The sequence below is a fragment of the Crinia signifera genome, chromosome 12, assembly GCF_055691185.1.
Source record: "Crinia signifera chromosome 12, ASM5569118v1, whole genome shotgun sequence".
Taxonomy (NCBI): domain Eukaryota; kingdom Metazoa; phylum Chordata; class Amphibia; order Anura; family Myobatrachidae; genus Crinia; species Crinia signifera.
Window position 1 is genome coordinate 11,423,466 of NC_139228.1, and position 23,480 is coordinate 11,446,945.

Consider the following 23,480-nt stretch of genomic DNA (forward strand, 5'->3'; position numbering starts at 1 on the left):
CCCCCTGTAGTTCTTCCTCAAGGACGCCCATACAGATTTCCTTGCAGCGGTATTCGGTTAGGAAGATGTGAGAGCAAGAATGGTTATTTCACAGCAAATGATCCGTCTGCCCACAAGACCTGGTAAGCACCATCTGTGAATGTAATACAATGCTTTACCATAGGGTACAGAGTCTACCCAAATTTGCATACAGGACTTAACCCAGGAATGTCCAAACTATGACCCTCCAGCTGTGTTGAAACTACAAGTCCCATCATGTCTTGCCACAGTTTCGCTATTCGGGAATGCTAAAACTATGGCAAAGCATGCTGGGATGTGTAGTTTCACAACAGCTGGTGGGCCACAGTTTACACATGCCAGACTTAACCCATTGAGTGCCAATGTTGCGGTCAGATCCTCAAAACATCTGCTCACAGCGATCGTTCTTTTAGTATACATACAATTACAGCCAAACCAATTCACTGAAGTCTAGTTAAATATTGCACATAAAACAAAACCGTCACTGTGAGTGGCCCTGGCATTTTTAATGGATATTTTGAGGATCTCTCACATCAATTTTGGCACTGAAACGGTTAAAGATTAACCTTCTTACAGTTACCGCCGACCGGATGCACCAATAAGCGGCCAGCAATGGTTGAGGTAATTAAGCATGTTAAAAAGTCCCAATTCTGCAATTACCACCAGGATCTTGGTTTTTAACCCATGTATTAAGCATTGGCACATTTAATATCCCCAATCACACAACTGTCAAGAGATTGGGGTACTGCCCAGTTCGCCTCACTTGACTACCGCTGTGCTCAGAACACGTTACGGTTCACAAATTGAGTCAACGTGGATGGAAAGGTACGGAAGTCATCTCTCCCGACCCCCCCCCCACAAAGAAGCACTGACAAAAAAACCATCACCTGGATCCCCCTACGTACCCTACGGTATTTTGGGAGCTAAATCCCATCTGTGATGTCACCGGGACACGTGATATCACAGAGCTACTAATCTGCTCCCCTTGCAATCTACCCCCGTGGTCGGCTTCGTAATAAAAAGAAAGACACAAAAGCAAACTTAATGAAAAGGGAAATTTTATTTACTTTTTTAAAATCTTAAAATTTGAGGTAAAACACTTTACTTTCAAATTTTATACAAAATACAGAGCTTTCACATACCCCTGGGAAAAAATATGTATATTATACATATGTTTCTATATAACATTACATCATATATATATAATATATATGCCAAATACAAGTTGTGGGTTCTTTTTTTTTCTGAAGACATTTTAGAATCGTCTAAAGGCACTGCACAGATCAGCTAGTCCACCGTTATGTACGTACACTACCCACTTCAGTCTGACACATGGCCTTAATACTATATAGTCCTCTTCCCACAGTCCACTAAGTATCTAGAAGTAAAATAAAACAATGGGGGAAGAAAACCACTGGAATTAAAACGCCTTAAAAGCATAACATTTCCAAAAAAATAAAAAGAAGAAATAAAATCCAACACTTAGCAAAAAAAGTTATGCTGGAATTAAGAGAGGGCAAGAGGGACAATCAACCAAGTGTGCGGAGACTACTTATGCCTCAAGGTGGCGCTGTTGCATAAAGCTACCTGAATATAAACAGACGAGACATCCCGGGGATTGACATCTCGTCAGGTGTTCTAGGTTTCCTGTACCTAACAGAATTAAACCCCATTTGTATTTAAGTGTGAATATTGGAATGACTGCTAATAAAGTCATTTTTAGAAAAAAAAACAACTCATCACAAAACTATTATCAAATGGAGCGCTCTGTGACAACAGCATTACGGACATACACTAAGCAGCACTACATCTACCAGTTAGAACCTGGAACATGTAGTTCTTCTGCTCAATATTGTTCACAACAAAGTGCTTGAGAGGCAGTGGGGTCCCTAACACCCCCCCCCCCCCATGATAATTTTTTACTTCCACTACCCTGAAGAAAGAATGCTTTCAGACGCGTTTCTCCGTCCCAAGACAACGCGTTTCACCTGAGTTATACGAGGACTCGATTTAGTTCAGGAACACATTGTAGAGTTGGAGAACACACTGCAGAGACTCGTTAATGCTTTGCAAACCCTTCTCCTCCACATCACTTGGTTGATTGTGCATTTAGTGTTCATAGAGTCACAAAACAACGTCTACTACATCGCTTTATTACCATTCAATATTTGGCACTTGTTTTAGGATTACAAAAATAATTATATTCTACTTTTCCATTTCATAGTGGGGGGGTTCACAGAACTTTGTCCATCTGAATCTTTTTTTATTATTTGAACTGTTGCAATAGCAACTTCTTAACACTAGAGGGCTCTTTATTTAATACGACATTTGCTTCCAGGCTGGTCCAGTGTCCGAAGCCCTGAGTTCTCCCTGATACATGAATTATCCCCCCACCCCTGCTTTAAAAAAGTAAATAGATAACTTAATGTTAATATCAAGTTAAACTAAAAAACACACACTTTATTATACAATAGCAAGCGTATACCGGTCGAAGAAGCAGCATCTACACTTATCTGGCACTTGGGAAAGGAGTTAACAGGCATTGTGTGTCATTCTATTTTCTACCAGTAGGGGGGGCTGGCCGCTTCCTCTGAGCAATGAGCACTTTGTGAGGACATGGTCTACGGTAGAGGGACGTGAAGGTCTGTCATTCCTGTTCCTGAGAATAACCAGACACCCCCCAAAAATATATATATTTTTTTAATTTGGTTTTTCATGGGAGAGAAATTTACTTCCAAGATTCCTATTGTTCGAAGCTTAAACAGCAGTACATATAACAAAACACTTGAGGCCAAATGTTTGGGCCTCTGAATTTGGCGGCTGTACTGGTTCCTGGTCAAACTTTATTTTTAAAAGGGGCTATCACTGGCAAGGCATGGTTTTGCTTTGTAAGGGGTTGCCCCTTTAAAAAAAAAAAAAAATGTCAGTTTGGCCAGTAACCCCCGCAGCCGCCAAATTCGGAGGCTATTACATTCGGCTCTTGGTGAGTAAAAAGCAGCCAGGCCACCCTAAAGTGAGCGGCTGTATGCATGATCAGGATATCCGCTTTTATATAGAACAGCAAGCAGCGGGACATTTGGGAGATGCATCAAAAGCAGCCATGTCCATTATCTGTAGATCATCTCCGCTAGGATCCTGTCCGACTCCTGCACAATAGGGAAGGTTGCAGACTGCAGAGAAACGCGTACACGGAACACAGTGGTGTCAGCTTCTCACGGGACTGGCTACAGGTTAGACTGCATTCCTGGCCATGACATTGGGAACTGGTAGTCACTCCGGGGAATTACAGGCACAGAGGTTACATGAAAGCACCCAAGGCAAGGTGTCCCATTTCTCTACTTCCCATTAACCATTTATTAATCGTCATGGGATGGCTGATAGAAATGGTATCGGAGCAGGAGCACAGACCTGTATAGTATCGGAGTATGGAGATGGATTACCAATGTAGAGGCAGACAGGAGGAAGGGCGATGGAGGCTGTCTTGATCAGGAGGTGTCAGAATATCCGTAAACACTGACGCCTTTATCCACAAGCGAAAGGAGAGCTTCAAAAATCCAGACAGACGGGAGGAGGACTAGACTACTACACTACTCAGTGGTTCCGTCTAGTGTTACGTGCCGTAAGGTCATATAGCGATCAAATATCCAGAAACAGCTAATCAGCTTTGTGTGTGGCAGGCAATAAAGGTCACAGAAAGCAATAGAATGATCCGATCCAATCACCAACAACCATGTACGATGGAATGCAGGGAGCACACACACCGCCCCATCCAATTGCTGCCAGTGTAGCAAACCCTACCAGGAGGGGGATGGAGGACCCACCAGAAACGGCTAAGTATGCAGGAGGGGGTGAAACAGGGCAGGCAATTCTGGTGTACAACACACTTTATTTACCACCGACACACCAACACGTTCTGTAACGGTGTAAAGACCCGCGCTCGCACTAGTTAAAGTTACCAGCGAGCGTGACAACACACGCACAGCACTAATTATCTGCCGACAAGACTTCCTGCGAGGATGACCAGTTATTCTGGTTGCTAATGGCAGTTATGTAACGAAGATGACAGTGCACAACTAGGCTTCTTAGCGGATGTGCAACAATTATATAATGAGATGAAACATTTTATTTCCTTGGAAACTAATTCAGGTCGAGTCACCATATCTCCAAAATATGGAATATACCGGAAAAAAAAGTTTTTTCTTTTCCTTGGAGTGTGACGGTCACTATCTTAATCTCGTGGTTCCGTGTTCCCGACCTTTAAATGCACACAATGAATGTACACATTATTTTCAGGCTGTATGTATGAAGTCTATGAAAAAAATTCATTTATGTACATTAATATTGTGTAAAAGGTATATATTAACATTAAAGTTTCCGGTGTTCAGACTTTGCTAACAGAAAAATCAGATGCCCAAATACTTCTGGTCCGAAGCATTTTGGAGTAGGGAAAGTAATAAAAAATAAAAAAAAACCTGGCCATTTTGTTGAAATTAATTCATATTAAAGTCAGAAAATGTCACAGGATCAACAATGTCACCGACTGGTACTCACAAAGCGGGTGTAGAAATAGCAGCTCACTGGAACCACATCACCAATGACTATTCTTACAGAACCCTAAACCACCAGCAGGCCTATTAAATACAATACATTTTATCAGCAAGTCCAGTGTTTCGTAGACGCACTACACAAGGTTATCCTGAAGCTTCCGCTGGTGCCCTGCGGATTTATCCGCCATTTCAAAAACCCTCAAATGGATTCCAACGACATCTTGGAGAACTGGGCCTGCATCAGAAAAAAAGCAGAGAACTTCGGTATATTGTTACAAGAGATTTTACGTATGGATAGTTGGATCGGCTGGTGAATACGGCTAGACTCCCCCTTACAGCAGGTTTGCCGGTAAGAGAGGAATTACCTTGGAGGCTGCCCAGACACCAATAATGACGGTGTCTGCAATAAAAGCTGAACATTTTCTAGATCAGTCAACACTCAAAAAGACAAATCTCGCCCGTTTGGCCGAACGATAACATCGGTGCCACCACTGTGTCACGGAGAGGTAGGTGCAGTGCTTCACTCTGGTTTGCGATCCTACATTACGTGGGACCACAGGTGGAACTGGGATTACCTGTGGCCTCGCCGGTATGGTTGGGACTTTTAGCAGCAGGAATGTCTGAGCGTCACAGGAAACACCAAACAAACCAATATACGAGACAAAAAAGGGATGCGTCGCATGAGTGTCTTTTGTTTTCATTTCATTGGACTTCCCGTATTCTATGAAGTCTGCTTCCTGTAGGTCATGAAACCACACGTTACACATCCTGGAGTTCCGATGACAGGAGTTGGTACGTGTGATGAGGGAAAACAGACTGCAGTGGCCTGCATGCTACTAGGCTCCCGCAGGCTGGCCTGGCTGGACGCGGTGTAGGGTTCTCTATTTACAGTTAGTACTGCTGTTTTACAAACTTTGTTGTGTAGAATAAATTACTTTTCATGTTTAAAAAAAAAAAAAAAAAAAAAAGGACTGGTCATCCATGACATCACAAAGGTGTGTGGGTTTCTGAATGTTTATAAAAGCCAAAAAAAAAAAAAAATCTAACTCGTCCTCACAAATCACATCCCTCTAAGTTATGCGGTCCCTACAATCCATGTTGTAGTGTCACTTTGCTCTCATTTTTAAAGCTTTCAGGTAAAAAGGGAAATAAATCTGTGGGACCCTTAATAAGCCGAAAGGAGGGGGGGGGGGGGGGGGGGAGCGGGACAAGAGTGCAAGACAGCGTCACTCATCCTCTCTTCGGTTTAGAGAAGCGTTGAGCAGAGCTCTTCACCATGACAAATCTATATAATCGTAATAAAATACACTTCGATGTCTCCATATAAATCGGCAAAACACAATGTATAGTTTAAGCTCCCCTTACATATATAAGAGGAAATGTTTTCCCTGAAGCCTCAACAAAAAAAATATATATATATTTACTAAATAAACATCACCTGCAATGTTAAAAGGAAGTCTGGGAATCAAAACAAAACCTTTAAACCTCACCACTTCTGCAGCAATGCTATAAAAATAGCATTATACTATACATAAAAAAAATAAAAAATAAAATAAAAACAAAAACAGGAATCCACAAACATGTCTTCCACATTCAGGTCCAGTACTAGGAGTCGGCTGCGGCGGCTACGGCCTTGGATTCTGCAGGCAGGCCTGGCGAGCGGAGGCCGCTGACGATGCAGCTGACCTTCCTGCACTCTCGTTCCTCATTGGCTTCCGCTTGGCGCTCTCCGTACCAGAGGCGCTTGAAGCGCAGCTTGGCCGGCAGAGAGTCCTCCTTCTTTTCTACTACTACTGCTGCTGCTGCTACAACATCACCGGAGGAGTCTTTCGGCACCTTGTCACCAGCATCAGCGTGCTCTACTGTACCCTCCTTCGGGTAACTAAATCGACCTGCAACGGGGGAGAGGAGTGGCCAGGAAGGAGCAGCGGGCTTCGCGAATGTATGCCCTTTTTCCTCTGCGTCCTCACTTGGAGAAACTGGTTCTTGTTCATTATCGCTGTCATTAAACTCCCTCTCTGCATGGTCTGAAGAATCCAGATCTTCAGAGTTAGGCTCATCATCGGAAACTGGCTCCACTTTCACTGGCAGTAGGAGATGTTGTTGAGGGGGTGGCTGTTGATCGCCGGGACTTTGAGGACAATCCCTATGCTTCCGTCCAACCGGAGGGGGCTGCAGCTTGATGGGGAAAGACGGCTGCTCTTCTGGGGGGAAATGGCGGTGAGGTGGTGGCATCATGAAAGTAGGGAACCTGGGCAGAGTCCGTGGACTTAGGTGGTAGTTAAGGCAGGCCTGGGCCTGCAGGTAGTGTTTCATCTCTTCAGGGTTGAAGTTGAAGCAGCTGCCGCTCTGGAAAGCTGGACTCAGCCCTGGCGAGGGGCTGTAAGAGAAAACTGTTGGAGTCAGGGACAAAGCGGGTGAGATGGGCACATTGAGTAAGCCTCCACGACCCGGGAGAGGAGACAAAGCAAAGGGGCTGTGCGGGTCCGGATACATCCCAGGCATTGAAAACACTGGCAGCAAGAGATCAGACTTATGCTTCTGGAGGCCGTGGGCGCCGGAGACCATGGGGTGTCGAGGGGACATGAGGTCAGCATTGCGTCGCCACTCAGCATGGAGATCTTCTGCCTCTGAAGGCATCTGCTTACGGTCTCCAACATCAATTAAGGATTCACGGCTGGACTGTGCTGTAGAGCCCCCTGAGAAATGGCCACCGTGCCCATCGTCATTCGGAGAGTCTATAGGCGAGAAGTGGAAGTGGGAGGAGGCTGTAGGGACAGGCGGAGCGCTCTGTGGAACACCACCTACAACAGAGGAAAACATGAAACTGGTGTGTGACGAGACAGGATTACAGGTGACGCACTGAGTTACGCTGTACTAGCCCTCCGGCACGGCTCCATCCTGCTGCCATTCTTTGGCCTTGTAAAGGACACTCAATCAAAATCTGCTCTGGCATGCATCCTGCTATACTTGTCGCGCGCAACGCAACCGCGTCATAACCCTCGTCGCGCGCGCAACGCAACCGCGTCATATCCCTCAGTCACAGAAATAACAGCTGCTGAACTAAAGGCATTGCCGAAAATAGCCCGGCATGCAAGCGGTAAGGGTGTCAAGGGGGCAACTGAGATGTACAACCGAGAAAGTGACAAATAATGGGATGGAACCAAGGTTGGAAATCCAAACCTGAGGAACACTCACCATGCTATAAATTGCACACATAAGGGTAAGGATACACCCGCTGTACCGCACAGGTGTATAAAGCACCTCTACCTTCAGTACCTATTACCTGGATCTCCTCCCAATGGCTGGGGCTATTACAGGATGGGAATAGGAGGAGCGTAAACTCTGTGCAGCAGGTTGTGTTTCCCGTCTGCTCTGCCTGGGGCAGGAGAAACAGAATACGCTGCAACACAATCTCGTGCTACAAGGGCAGTTTTGCTTGAAGCAATACAGAGAAACAGGAGAGTGAACAGAGATTGGGTGACTCATTTGCTAGATCAGCACAAATCCAGTGCAATGAATTGTATTTGTAAAATGCAGTGCACAGAACAAAAACATGGGATTCTAGCAGGGAAATTCCATCCTAAAGGTTATGGTTACAAAATACAGAAGTATCTCAGTCAATGAGTTCTAAATAATGAGGAAGGAGATATTTCGACAGTGCATCAAGTGAGATGTTTAGTCTCTAATCAGTACAAGCCTGGCAACCAATGAGTGTTAGGTACTGCACAGGCACAGCTATGGACAATGCTTTATAATCATGTGATCAGCTACTCGGCAACAGCACAGCAATAGGAAATGGTATAACTAGGAACGACCAATCATATACTGGCACTTGTAAAGTGCAAAAGAGACACAATGATGCTATATTAGAAATGCTAAAAAAGAGCCATTGCATATAACAGGCAGCAAAGTATAAGCAATGCATGACCTGAGGCCCTTCTATATACGCCTGGCGGCTTACCGTTGGGCCTTATGTTGATGAATGGGTAATTGGGCATCACCAGCTTGTTGAAGTTGAATTTGTAGGTGAATCTCTTCCCCTTGGTTTTATGCAGGATCCGTTTGTTGTAGTAGTATCTGCAATGGCGAGTAGAAGCCGGTTAGTAATCTAACGTTCCTCATTTGTACAGATGTTAATAAGGCAACATCTAACTCAATGCCGCCCGCTGTTGCTGTTCTGGGTCATGTCTATGTTCCTAAATACCATCATAAAAGAGAACAAAAAAAAAAACCCTTTATCATATTTTATATTTAGCCTTTAGTCTGCAACTAGAACGGTCTCTGCTCCACATTGCATACGCCATATCCACTCCAGACTAAGGGGTGATACACATTTGGTTTGCTAATGGACAAAGACATGCTCACTGCAGGAGGGGCTGATGTAACAGGTGCAGAGAGAGTTAGATTTGGGTGCGGTGTGTTCAAACGGATAGCTACATTGCAGTGTAAAAATAAAGCAGCCAGTATTTACCCTGCACAGAAACTTAATAACTCGTCCAGGTACATGCAGGCCATCTGTAACCCAAGGTAACGCCGTATATGAATTATTACAGGTCAGCTGTACCCATAAGTGTGTGGAGCTGCGTTTCTGTACACTGCCTTCTTCCCTCCCCCTACTTATACCATTGTCTCCTCCCCACAGTCACAAACCCTTAGTTCCTGCAACTTCTCATGACATTATATAACGTCCGTTAGAATAAAAAAATAAAGTTTGCAGTGCGCAACATGCAAATTGGTCACAGAAAAGATGCATTGATAAACACAACCAGCGACTGACTGCAAACCACACACCTAGTCTGGAGACGAGACCAGAAGGGCACACACCCTGTGTGCACGGGACAGATACCAGGACTAGCACTGCGGAGAGGAAGAAGGGAAGGAAACCACATCTCTCTATCACAGGGACGAGGATCCTATCAGCTGCACGGGTGAGATTACAGCAGCCAGAGGCTGCGCACGCGGCTGAACCCGGTCACAGCTGTGCCTTTCACTGTGCTGGAACAATCTGAGGTCACGTGACTGTAAGGCTGCCATCCATGCAGAAGGAATGTTAGGGGCTTGTAATGTTTAGTGTTCTATGGAACTTATACCACTGAAGCCAGGGCTCTTTCATTTAATACAGCGCACTGGTCATGGGTCAACCCCTTTTGCAAAGAACCAATGTCTGTCACTTTAGACCAGGCATATCCAGCCTTGGCCCTCCAGCTGTTATGAAACTACACATCCCAGCATGCCTTGAAATAGTTTTAACATTCCCTAATAGCTAAACCGTGTCCAGGCATAATGGGACTTGTAGTTTCACAACAGCTGGAGGGGCAAGGTTGGAGATGCCTGCTTTGACACTCAGTGTTTAAGGCGTATGACAGACAGCTACTTGGTACACAACCACCTTGAGAAGAGGAAAGCTAGACAGTAACCCAAACACAAGGTGCTTTATGGGAAGTGTATTATCTGTGCTCACCAGACTTCCTGTACGGAATACTGCAGCGAGTAGTCATCTGTCGCACAGTGACCTTTCATATTGGATTAGCCAATGACAAACCACAAGGCAGACCCCTTTATTCTCATTAAGGAACATGCTCACAGGATGCAGAAAACATGACGACATGTTCAAAAAAAAAAAAGCAGCAATTTATTGCCCAGGTCTGCCAGCACAAACTAGCTTATGACAGCAAAACATCAGACCTTCCAGGGACACGATACAAAAACAGAAGAAAGTAGGAGTCAATGTACCAGAATGTATAAAAAGAACATGTTTTTCTGCTTTGGAGTCACGACTGCTGTACAACGGCCAAATGGAAGAGGGTCTGTGCCCATGCTGAGGCTGCACAGGTGGCTGTGGGGGAGGCAGGATAGGTAACACACGGGATCCGAGAGCCACAGGGGAGAACACAATCTTATGTTTAACCCTGTCGTGGCTGGACCCAGACTCCGCATGAACTGCGTGCAGAGGAATCTGACACCTGCAGAAAGAATTTAGCCTGGAGAAGCCCCACCCAGCAGTATTATATGAAGTACCGTCTGACTAATGACATGTCCTGTGATCAGTTTCCCAACAGAGCTGCTGTTTGCTTTACTAACCGCACTGGATGTATCAGGACAATGTCAGCTGTTTCTATACGCGCACTTCGGAAAGCAAGGAGCTGCTATCCCAGTAGTATCGGGTTTATACTGAGAAGGTAAGCAGTCATATGTCTAAATCTCCTGATCTACGTGTACGCAAAGCACAAAGCCTTCCGCAGCCAAGAGGATGCATGGCGCAGTTTGCTTGAGATCCAACGCAACCTTAGTTTTAGAACCTAAAATCAACGGACCCCCAGATGCCCTGTTCAGCAACAGCCAACACTTCATTTTGTGATCCAGGATTGAGTTGTTACAGTCATGTCAGACCACTTTTCCTAATAAAAGTTGTAACCTCAGCAGGAGGGACCGATTTGAAGGGATTAATCTTATATATTTAGCCAGATCCGTCACTCATCCCCTGTGTGTATAACGTTCCCGCCCAGCGCTAGACACAAACCCGCCCCCCCCCAGGGAAAAGACCAGCCAGCCAGGACTACAGTACACGGCCACCATCCACCATGGTGGGCTACAGTACACGCCCACCATCCGCCACAAGCAGGTGCCGCCCCTAGGTGCCCACATACCACTATTATACAGCCTCCTGCTCTCATGCACCCTCACTCCCTCCCAGTGAAAGGAGACGCTCACCCACTGCCGGGAGCTGCATACTGTCCCCCACCCTCCTCCAGTTCTAGGGATGCCCATAGACCATCAATGATTTCAAATCATCAATGGTTTATGGCCGACGTTGAATACTTTTGCCATCGATGCGGGAGGACCAGATGGTTTCCCTACATTGATGGAAAAGGAGAACCGATCAAGTTTAAATTTTTTTTAAGGTGCCAGGACACGGAGCATAGCTCTGCCCCCCACACCCGGAAGTCCCGCCACTGAGTTCTGATTGACCCACGGCCTATTCAGTCAGATATAATGGATAACCATCGATAGCTATAACAATCGATGGTTATCCAAGTAATATTTTACTACTATCAATGGCAGGGTGCAAAATCACAATCAATGCCAACCATCGATGGCATCTGCACCAATGGCCATCCCTACTCTGCAACAGCCAAATACCTTTACTACCCCTCATGCCCACACACCCCTATCACTGCCCTGCCTCCTGTTCTCCTGCTCCGTAACTTCTGCCAGTGGGGACCCGCTCACATTCCCCTATCATGCTTTACCACCCAGCCTCCTGCTCTCATGCACCCTAACTCCCACCCAGTAGGAGGAGACACTGACTCAGGGCCACCGTCCTGTACTCCTGCGCTGGCATGCTGGATGCTCACCCACTGGCTGGAGCTGCACAGTGTCCCCCACCCTCCTCTGCACTAGTGCAAAAGCTTTAGTCCCCCTCATACCCACACACCCCTATCACTATCCAGCTTCCTGCTCTCCTGAACCGTAACTTCCACCACTGGGGAGTGGCTGACACTGTCGCCCCCATTCCCCTATTCATGCTTTACCACCCAGCCTCCTGCTCTCATGCACCCTAACTCCCACCCAGTAGGAGGAGACACTGACTCAGGGCCACCGTCCTGTACTCCTGTGCTGCCACGCTGGACCCTCACCCACTGGCAAAAGCTGCACAGTGTCCCTCACCCTCCTCTTTAGTCCCCCGTATGCCCACACACCCCTATCACTACCCAGCCTCCTGTTTTCCTGTGTCGTAACCTCCGCCAGTGGGGAGCCGCTGACTCAAAAACACCCTACTATACTATTGCACACACACACACCCACAAATGTCAATGTACATCTTACTCTGTAACCGCTTAATTAAACAAAACAATACACACCCCCTTCCAAATCATATGCTCTCTATTTAACACATTTCACCTTTAACTTAAGTTGCAATACAGGCATCTTACATACAATTCTAACCATATTTCTCACAATACAAACATTCACAAATTAAGGGGGCGCAGCCCCTTACGCCGGTGTGAAGAGCGCCCATAGGGTGCAATGAATCACCTAGTCTGGGCATACACTAGACCATAAGTTCTCAAAGTCGGTCCTCAGGTCCCCACACAGTGCATGTTTTGCATGTCACCTCACAGAATCAAGTGAAATAATTACCTCCAACTGTGGATCTATTAAAATGTGTTAGTAATGAGTGCACCTGCTGGGTGACCTGGAAACCGTGACCAGTGTGGGGTCCTGGGGAACGAGTTTGAGACCACTGCACTAGATGATATTTTGAAAAATGTGCCCAATTCCGACTAATCAGAATGCCAAATTGTTCAAATCGTCCAGTGTGTACTCCCTATTTGCATGCACCCGTGGCTGATGGCCCTTCCGCTAGCAATGCCGCACAGTAGAAAGCAGCATGGCAGACCCTGTAGTTCCATCATTATCTGCTTGGCAAGTTTGTATGCAGGGTCCCAGTCGCCTGCAATGTCGTGCTGGGTACACACAGGGTCAGCGCCACAACTAGGCAGCCGTAGGCATTTGCCTAGGGCGCCGGCCAATGGAGGGCGGCAGTTTGGAGCCCATTACAAACCAGTTTGCTTCTCGTTATTACCAGCACAGACTATTAAGTTACCCGGTCTCACCTGAGTGCCCGGCTCAGCTTGTCGTAGTTCATCTGAGGTTTACATTTCCGCCGGCCCCACAGCCTGGCCACTTCATCCGGGTCCTTAATGACAAACTCGCCGTATTCCCCCTGCTGCCAGGCAATGACATGGCGGAACTCTTCCTTCTGTAGCAGCTCCAAGATGAAGTGCCATAGCTGGATCTGACGGGAGCCAGGACTGGACTCTGCCCTGTATGCCCAGTCCGGAAAGTGATAACCTACAGATTGTTAAACAAATTAAATAAAATGATAAAAAAAAAAAAAGGAAAAAAAAAAAACAGACAAGCGATCGCAAAAGAAATGTTTGGACGAAAACATGGGAAACTAAAAAAAAAAAAAAAGATTCAAGCAGAACACACAAAAAAACAAAAAGAAAAAAGTAGAGAAGAGCAGAGATAGATTAGAATTGCCAGCATCAGACAAAAGCACAAACACAAATCCTAAACGTACACAAGGACCGCGTCCTGGGGGCCACTGTGCAGCAAGCGTTACAAACGCACAGGACAGTCTCGGATATAGACTGATGACTGGGCAAGGGCAGTGGGGGTGGGTGTTAAAGCCGTTACCTGGATAAGCAGACAGAAGTTATTCTTCATTTCGGGTACTTGTTTCCTAGCACGGCGCCCAGATTTTCTACGTAGGCTAACGTTAGTGAAATCGCATCGAATCGCATGGGCCATTTTAGTGTCGTGCGATGCGATTTTTTTATGCAATTTATTCACTGCTCTACAATAATATGATTGTATGACATACCAAGCGGTTTTAGCCCCCCCCCCGAAGCGTGGCGAGCGCAGCGGTACGCGTTCCCCTGACTTTTTTCATACCTCCACTATCCACGTCGGCGTGGAGTTGATTTAATATAGTGTGGCAAGCGCAGCGAGCCCTGCGCGGGGACGCGGATTACTTAACATGTATTACGCGTCCCCTCGCGGGGCTCACCACCCTATATAAAATCAACATGGATAGTAGGGGTATGAAAACGTCGGAGGACGCGTTCCGCTGCGCTCGCCACGCTTCGGGGTGGCGTGGATAGTGGGGGGGCCTAAAACCTCTTGGTATGTCATACAATCATATTAGTGTAGAGCAGTGAATAAATTACATTTAAAAAAATCACATTCTATCGCATCGCACGGCACTAAAATGGCCCATGCGATGAGATTTCACTACGCAGAATAGCCCACTAAGCAATTAGCGTAGTGGGCACCGTGCTAGGAAACAAGTACCTAATTTAGAAACAAAAATTAGCCACAGACAAACTTTGCAAGGAGATAACAAGCATCTATATATAACATTACAACATTGGCCAGGTGATTTTAATAGAGCGTCAGCAGGCAGTGTTAAGCTTCGTCTTACCTGTGACAGGCATAAAAAACACACATTACCAACAAGGAGGCACGTGCCAGCCATGGGACTTTAGCACTAAAAGATCAGAATGACAGAGGCAAGGGCGCCATTCTATGCTCTAAGCTGTCGGACATAGCACATAAGATGACACAAGCAGAAGTATAGAGAACGTATGTGCGAGAGTACCCAGCAAGAAAGTAAGAGTACAGGTAAAGCAGTAACAGTACACACATGGTTTGTAGGCAGACATGACAGCAGAAAAGAACCACTACATGTTGGGGGGGGGGGGGTATTCGCCAACGCTTAAAGGTGGATAGACCCCAGTGCAGGATCACGCTGAAAGGGCTTCATAATCTGTAAACTGGTGCAAGAGGACCTTGGATTTTTGTCATCCGCGCAAGTTTTGAATGGGAGGGAATAGAGTACACATGAGAAACTTATACATACTGGGGAGGGCACGACACCTTTGCTGCCAAACAGGGAGGAGCGAATTAAAAAAATAATTTCATTATATATTAAAAAAGCTGGGTGGGTTACACATCATCTCCTCTGCATGGTTCTGGGTACTGAAGACTATCGCTGTATAGTCAGCACATGTGCCGCGCTCTTACCTCCCCCTCCTTTAGGCTTCTCCCCAATACTGCAACCCGTTTTCATCTTTCTTCTTCTTGCTGACCTGCAGAAGAAAAATAAATAAAGGTCTCAAAACGCAACAAAAAAAACTAAACCGATAAAAAGTCCAAATAACGATAATGAAATAATGCAGAAACCTGTTGGCACTACACGACAAAGACTGATTATATAGCGCTGTGCTTTCCCTGTGACTCCAGGCCAGTTCTGCGTGCTAACACACACACACTTCCTGTTGGCACGCACAACACATTAACCACGAGGAGAACCAAGAAACAGCGCAAGATGTCACTGCACGCCCCCCCACCACCGCACAGGTGAGCAATACATCGTGAGTGATCCGTGTGTGACCCCCTTTGTCACCAACAAAAAGGAAACCAGCAGCTTACGCATTTCCTTCCTCCTGACCACTGCTGCCTAAAGCACTGTACCGGCCTCCCCTCTACCCCCACTTGTGGTGACAAAACAAAGGTTACTAATAGAGCGCTGATCTCACTGCCGGAAGAGTTTTGTTTTCTTCTGCAAAACCCTTTCTCATTTGGACCCGGGGCTGACATCAGGATTCTCTGAATGGCATAGATACATTTAACCCCCGCACCATTCCAGGGCCGAAAGTGCGCTGCATACACCTGTGCCGCCAATTCCTAGCGCAAACAGACCGTATGCTAGGCAGCAACTATTGTAAGATGTGTGCCATCCGGCAAAAGCCGGCACGTCATCATCTGGTGTCTTATAACTTATTTTACCAATGGATCGGTACATCATGTGGCTGTACACACTGCATGATCTGGTATATCACCATGCTAAGTATAGCAGTAGAACCCGCATTCACCTAGGTGGCACTACAAACGCATCAGATGGGATGTCTAACGGGGCATACACACACAGCTGATATATTGCGGCAAGCCTGCTAGGATTTAGGCAGGGCACAGGAGTAGTATGCCTGCAGTGTGCACTCCGGCGGTGCGGCCTCACCGGCACCTACTGAGGCTCCGGGCTTCCCCCAAGCCCCTCCAATTGATGGTCTGCCGGACTCGGTCCCAACAGTCATTTACCCGACGTCGGGATCCCGACTGTCAAAACGCTGACAGACAGGTGCATGACGGCTACTGGCTATTCTCCCTCGTGGGGGTCCACGACTCACAGAGGGAGAATAGAATAGGTGGTGACCGTAGTGAGCCACCATGCCCGCAGCGTGGCGAGCACAGTGAGCCCACAAGGGGCTTTGTTGCGCTCACCGTGCTGTCTGAGTCCGGGCAGTCGGTATCCCGACGTCGGGCTCATGACTGTCGGGATCCCGACTGTCGGAGCCCTATACCACACCTAATCGATGTGTACCTGTATCCTAAGCACCAAGAGAAGAGAATCATGGCCACCCAGCGTCTGAGTGCCGTTGCACTGTTAGAGCCTCCCATAAGGGTCACACCACCGTAGCAGTGCTCATAATGGTTAAGCAAACTCTGCATTCTACCTTTATAGTTATGTAGTGCCAGTATGACTTTCCACGTCATAATTGGGAATAAAACCAGTCTGGCTAAGAACATGCAGAGAAGTTTTGCGAGCTCACAGTCTGTGGCAACAATACAGCGAGGAAGAGTAAAACCCATATACGGAAGAGTCGTGTAAGATACATACGGGATGCAGTCAAAATCCAGACGGTCAAAATCCCGACATTTAAAATACCGACATATAGAATGTACAGGTGAAACAGTCGACAGGTCGCAAGGTCGACATGGTTTTTTTCACTGTTTTTTGACCCGACGCGTGCCGACAGGCGGTATTTCATGCCCTACCATCCACTAGGGCGTGGTGGGAGAATAAAACAGTGTGCCGAGCGCAGCGAGGCACCGTGCCCGAAGCATTGCGAGCGAAGCGAGTTATGCGACTGTGTCGACATTCGGGTAAAAAAAAAGTGAAAAAAACCATGTCGACCTCACGACCTGTCGACGGAAAGTCATGTTGACTGTTTCACCTGTACATTCTATATGTCGGTATTTTGACCCTGTTGGGATTTTAAATGTCGGGATTTTGTCCTTGTCGGGATTTTGTCCTTGTCGGTATTATGACCCATTCGGGATTTCATACCGAATCCGATACATACTAGTAGTTCTTGGTAAGACACTAGGCAGCAACTCAATTATTGTGGGAATTGTAGCTCCAATTTAAAGCGCCCAAAAGCACGACCAGCCCAAAAAAGGCAATTCTAGCTTATTGTTGTTTGCACCCTCCTGGTAAACCACGGTAAAAGCGGCTTAGAACAGCTGTTGTGCGTGAAATGGGCAATCGCAGAATCATATGTATTATAGCTTACAGGCCATATCTAAGTCAGCAGTCATTATGCCGACACAGAAAAAGCCCAGAAGGAGTTTTTGGGGTGTCAATTGTTAACACCTCAGCATGTGGACCCTCAGTTAGTGTAGTGCTTCACTCGCTTCGGACTACCCAATAGAAGAAGACGTGGAGGGTGGTACGCAGTCAGTGGATAGACATACCTTAGGTGCTTATGATTGACAGTCAAAAGGTCGACCTGCGGTTGGTTTGTTTTTTTAAGTGGTTTTTCATACTTTACTAACCAAGTGGGCATAGTGTGCAGAGCGCACCGAGGCACCATGCCCGAAACAACGTACGATTACGTGGAAAATGGCCTTTAGTGGTCGACATTGTCTATCACCTATACAATAACCGTGGAGGGTAAAGTATTAAAGAGTTGCAAAAAAAAAAATCCCCACCAAAAAAAAACATTTTTCCATGTCGACCTACATACAACCGGATACAATAAGCCTATATCCTAGTGGGAGAAGGTGTTCCTGTCGTCACAATCATGTGACATGTCACAAGTTGGGAGCTCAAATGTAGCCCCAAGGGCTTACTACCCTCGCCATGCTTCAGGCATGCTGGCTTCACTCGCCACCTGGTTACTAAATGCAATAGATGGTGGCTTGGATATGAATCCTTGGCTTGAATCCACTGACCTTGTTCCTCCCATTGGTGTCGCATGTTATGTGGTAGATCCAGTCTCCCACTAGTACAGGGTTGGGGGACCTTTTGCCCTCCAGCTGCTATTGAACTACACATCCCAGTATGCCTTGGAACAGTTTTGTCATTTGGCCATGCTAAAACTGTTGCAAGGCATGCTGGGATGCGTAGTTCAACAACAGCTGGAGGCCTAAAGGTTCCCCATCCCTGCAATGGGATCTAGCAACTACCATCCAGATACACTATATTATATTATGGTTAATAGAGATTATTTTTCACCCGTACAATCAACTATCACAATATCTTGGGGCAAATATATTATTTAGCACCTTTACAAAATATCATAGGGAAACTGGGGAACAGTGTGGTGGTGGATGCGTTTGTCGTCTCATGCCAGGTGCAAAATATGGTAACTGGCAGCAGGTAACTGCTCAGAAGACTAATATGACATCCAACAGCTCATTGGGTATTATTATTATTATAATTTTATTTATAAAGGCGCCACAAGTGTTTCGCAGCGCCGTACAAAGGAACAATACAGGGAGACAAAACTTGGCATAACATTGAATAAATAACAAAAATACAGTACAAATAAAGAGCACCACAGTTCAATACACATTACAGCTTAAATGTAAGTAGTGAGGACCCAATCAACATACAACTAGAGGCTTGAGGCCAATGATGGAGATGAGTATGAAGATGGTCACTGAGTGTTGGAGTAAAGGAGATCTGTGAGTGAAATGTGAAGAGAAGTGGGCTTTGACAACAGGAGGGAAGAGGGCCCTACTCGGAGGAGCTTACAATCTAGTAGGAAGGGGAGACAGACAGATTACAAGAGGTGCAAGCGAGGGGGTGGTGGTTAGATAGCAGGATGTAAACAGGCAAGGGGTCGGAGAACCAGCTGGTTTATGCAGTGGAAGGGTACGCTTTGATGAATAGGTGAGTTTTCAGTGCCCATTTGAAGCTTTGCAAGGTCGGGGAGAGTCTAATGGAGCGAGGGAGTGCGTTCCACTGGGTAGGAGTTATATGGTCGACATGCTGTCCCCCCATGCCTTAGTGGATGGTGCAGTATGAAATACCGATGTTTTTTAATTTTTTTCTTTAACTCATGTCAATATTTTGACTATTGACCTAATGCTTATGTTGACCTTTAAACCTTAGGCCTGTCAACCGAAACCATGTCAACCTTTTAATGGTCAAACTTCATAACAACCATATCCCCAGCAACGCAGTACCTGGATACTGTGGCATTACTTGAATGTGTGAAATAACTGCACCTAAGAGGTAAAAAAACAAAGCTTCACAGTTCAAACCAAATAAAAACTCACTCACATTCTAAATGACTGAACATTAAGAATGGAAATTCTCTTACAGCCAGACGATTAGGAGGAGGAGGTGGCTACAGGATTAGGAGATTAGTTAAAAATGCAGAAGTAACTTGTTGTGAGCAGGTGTATAATGAAAGCGATCGCTGGTCACCATTGCTTTATACTCTATAATCAGCACTCAGGAAGTGAATGTTGTAACGGGTGGAACATGTGCTAGGGTTCCTGAATAATAGACCATTCCTCTCTGAATCACTGACACATCCTAGTTCAATGTGCAGGATGGAGAAGTAGCTATATGGTTAATAAACTGGGACTGCTAATTGGGGTCCCAGGGAAGGAGCCACTAGTGGAGAACCATTATTAGGGAATTCAAGATTTGGTGAATCTATTATCAATGTAAAATACTCATATCAGAGGAAAGAAGAAAAAGGAGGACAAAGAAACTAATCACTGGGGTACCAGCTGCTGGACAGAGGGTAACTATGATCCTACTAATCAAACCATGAACTTGCTCCAGGCACTAACTGATGTTTAGAACAAACACAAGAACCAAAGGATCAGTCAAAGAGAACATTTGTAATAACACAAAATAACCTAAAACATCCAGGTGAGCCCATCACCCACCACAACATGAGCGCTTGCTGTGAAGGCCAGTTCTTATCACAAGGAAAACAGCCATATAATCACATAAATGTCTAGGTAAACACAAATCGACCAGGATAAGGAGGAAAGGAGCAGCTGAAAACACAGCAATACCCCTGCAGACATCACACCCACCCAATCTGCTCAGTGGTGGAGCTGGTAACAAACAAATCAGCAACATTCACTTATATGGCACTTACAGATTCCATTGCGCTGTACAAGATAAACACCAAAACAACTGCAAATATGTAAAGTACAACCAGCCAATGAATGGAGCAATCACACGTGTGCATATATAACCCACGCTGCGAGCAGTAGAGTCAAGGCCACTGGACAAGATGTTTTAAGAGGATTTCAGTCTTGCCAGGTCAATACAGGTAATAACAAACTCTGGTGCCAAGGCTACAGTATGCGCAGCGAGTGCCTGCCCAGAAGCAACAAACACACATAAAACCACATCTCATGCACCCTCCCAACACCAGGAAACATCCCAGCGTTTGGGTTTCAGACAAAGCTTAACCCCCTGGCCGAGTGGGTGTGTGGTGGTGGAAATCATGAAAATGACATAGCATAAATACAAACAAGTCCTACCTGGAACTGGAGCTTACAATCTAAATATAATGCAACAAATGATGCCCTCCAATAAACACCCATACAAACCATCACATCTAATGCAACTATCTACTATAAGCAGCAATTTTGAATAATGTTTATCACTTTAGTAGCCGCGCCAGGGGGGGTGGGGGCACGCGTGACGCCACCCACGCGCCAAGGGGGGTGGGGGCACGCGTGACGCCACCCACGCGCCAAGGGGGGTGGGGGCACGCGTGACGCCACCCACGCGCCAAGGGGGGTGGGGGCACGCGTGACGCCACCCACGCGCCAAGGGGGGTGGGGGCACGCGTGACGCCACCCACGCGCCAAGGGGGGTGGGGGCACGCGTGACGCCACCCACGCGCCAAGGGGGGTGGGGGCACGCGTGACGCCACCCACGCGCCAAGGGGGGTGGGGGCACGCGTGACGCCACCCACGCGCCAAGGGGGGTGGGGGCACGCGTGACGCCACCCACGCGCCAAGGGGGAGGAGGCACGCGTGACGCCACCCACGCGCCAAGGGGGAGGAGGCACGCGTGACGCCACCCACGCGCCAAGGGGGAGGAGGCACGCGTGACGCCACCCACGCGCCAAGGGGGAGGAGGCACGCGTGACGCCACCCACGCGCCAAGGGGGAGGAGGCACGCGTGACGCCACCCACGCGCCAAGGGGGAGGAGGCACGCGTGACGCCACCCACGCGCCAAGGGGGAGGAGGCACGCGTGACGCCACCCACGCGCCAAGGGGGAGGAGGCACGCGTGACGCCACCCACGCGCCAAGGGGGAGGAGGCACGCGTGACGCCACCCACGCGCCAAGGGGGAGGAGGCACGCGTGACGCCACCCACGCGCCAAGGGGGGGCGCGCGTGACGCCACCCACGCGCCAAGGGGGGGGCGCGCGTGACGCCACCCACGCGCCAAGGGGGGGGCGCGCGTGACGCCGCCAAGGGGGGGGCGCGCGTGACGCCACCCACGCGCCAAGGGGGGGCGCGCGTGACGCCACCCACGCGCCAAGGGGGGGGCGCGCGTGACGCCACCCACGCGCCAAGGGGGGGGCGCGCGTGACGCCGCCAAGGGGGGGGCGCGCGTGACGCCACCCACGCGCCAAGGGGGGGGCGCGCGTGACGCCACCCACGCGCCAAGGGGGGGGGCACGCGTGACGCCACCCACGCGCCAAGGGGGGGGCACGCGTGACGCCACCCACGCGCCAAGGGGGGGGGGCACGCGTGACGCCACCCACGCGCCAAGGGGGGGGGGCACGCGTGACGCCACCCACGCGCCAAGGGGGGGGGGCACGCGTGACGCCACCCACGCGCCAAGGGGGGGGGGCACGCGTGACGCCACCCACGCGCCAAGGGGGGGGGGCACGCGTGACGCCACCCACGCGCCAAGGGGGGGGGGCACGCGTGACGCCACCCACGCGCCAAGGGGGGGGGGCACGCGTGACGCCACCCACGCGCCAAGGGGGGGGGCACGCGTGACGCCACCCACGCGCCAAGGGGGGGGCACGCGTGACGCCACCCACGCGCCAAGGGGGGGCACGCGTGACGCAACCCACGCGCCAAGGGGGGGCACGCCTGACGCCACCCACGCGCCAAGGAGGGGGGGGCACGCGTGACGCCACCCACGCGCCATATATATATTACATATATTTTTTTAAATCCACACAATACAGCAATTTTCACAACACACACACACACACACACACACACACACACACACACACACACACACATATATATTAGAATGCCTCGCTTCAGTCTCTGCTGGGACCTGTAGTACTACAGGCGGCAAGAATCTGCTACAGCCAGGTCTATGAGCGGCATAGGGCTACGACAGAGCATAGACCAACGCTGTGCGGGACATCACTGGGCCGCAGCTTCCCGGGGCCTCCATAGGTCCCCGGCTCGGACCCCGCGGCGATGGGTGAGGCCCGGGAACACGCAGGGAAGGCCGGCCACAGGCAATACAGGAGACACGGTGCGCTTACCAGTGTCAGCCGCTCAGTCACAGTTCCTCCACCGCCGCCGCCAGTCTCCTCGGCTCATACGGGGCAGCAGGAAGTGTCAGACGCCTTATTAATCCCACTTCCGGTCCCGTCTCTCCCCTCCCATCGGTCACGTCACCAGCGAGCACCACCCCCGGCGTGCGTCAGCGCAGCTCCACACCCACGTTCTCAAGCGCCGCCCTCTCCAGCGCGTAACGCGTCATATGACGTACAGCCTCCGGCCTCCTTCTTCTTCCACACTGTCGAACGTCACCGAGGAAACCCCCGTCGCGAGCACGTAATCCCGTTTGCCAATGACGTGTGCGTGCGGAGGCGGGAACTACACATGCGTATACAGAAGCTGAGACATACGGGGCGCCATTTTAGAGACTGTCAAACCTGGGAGTATTTGTTGACAATTTGGCAACAAAATTGCTAATATCTGCAAGTCACACACCTCAGGGTGTACATCATTATCAGGGCAGGAGGGAGAGTGCAATTAGTGCTACTGCACCTATGGTAGTTACACCCCTGTATATCTAATGCTGTGTACACACGGGGGAGATATATTGCTCAGCCATATATGGCTGAGCAATATATTGCTCAGTTTCTCCTTTACATCAGCGACCAGAGATGGTCGTTGATGAAAAAGAAACTGCCGGGGGGAGCCCGGCAGTGGTAATCAGCTGGTCGCAGGAGCATGTTCCTGCGACCAGCGATCACCACAGGGGCAAAAACGGAAGCGCACCCGGTGCACACTCCCATTGTGGGCAAT

General features: G+C 48.5%; 1 protein-coding gene across 1 annotated transcript; it reads right to left on the reverse strand.

Annotated features, from left to right (window-relative positions):
- Positions 1-1,059: 1,059 nt before the first annotated feature.
- LOC146050366 (ETS translocation variant 3-like) lies at positions 1,060-22,844 on the reverse strand. The gene is made up of 5 exons (XM_083167329.1): positions 22,709-22,844; positions 15,162-15,226; positions 13,187-13,424; positions 8,530-8,645; positions 1,060-7,369 (listed from the first exon to the last, which is right to left on the reverse strand). Exons 2-5 carry the CDS (start codon positions 15,205-15,207, stop codon positions 6,171-6,173), a joined length of 1,599 nt encoding a protein of 532 aa, XP_083023455.1. The 5' UTR covers positions 15,208-15,226; positions 22,709-22,844; the 3' UTR covers positions 1,060-6,170.
- Positions 22,845-23,480: the final 636 nt, after the last annotated feature.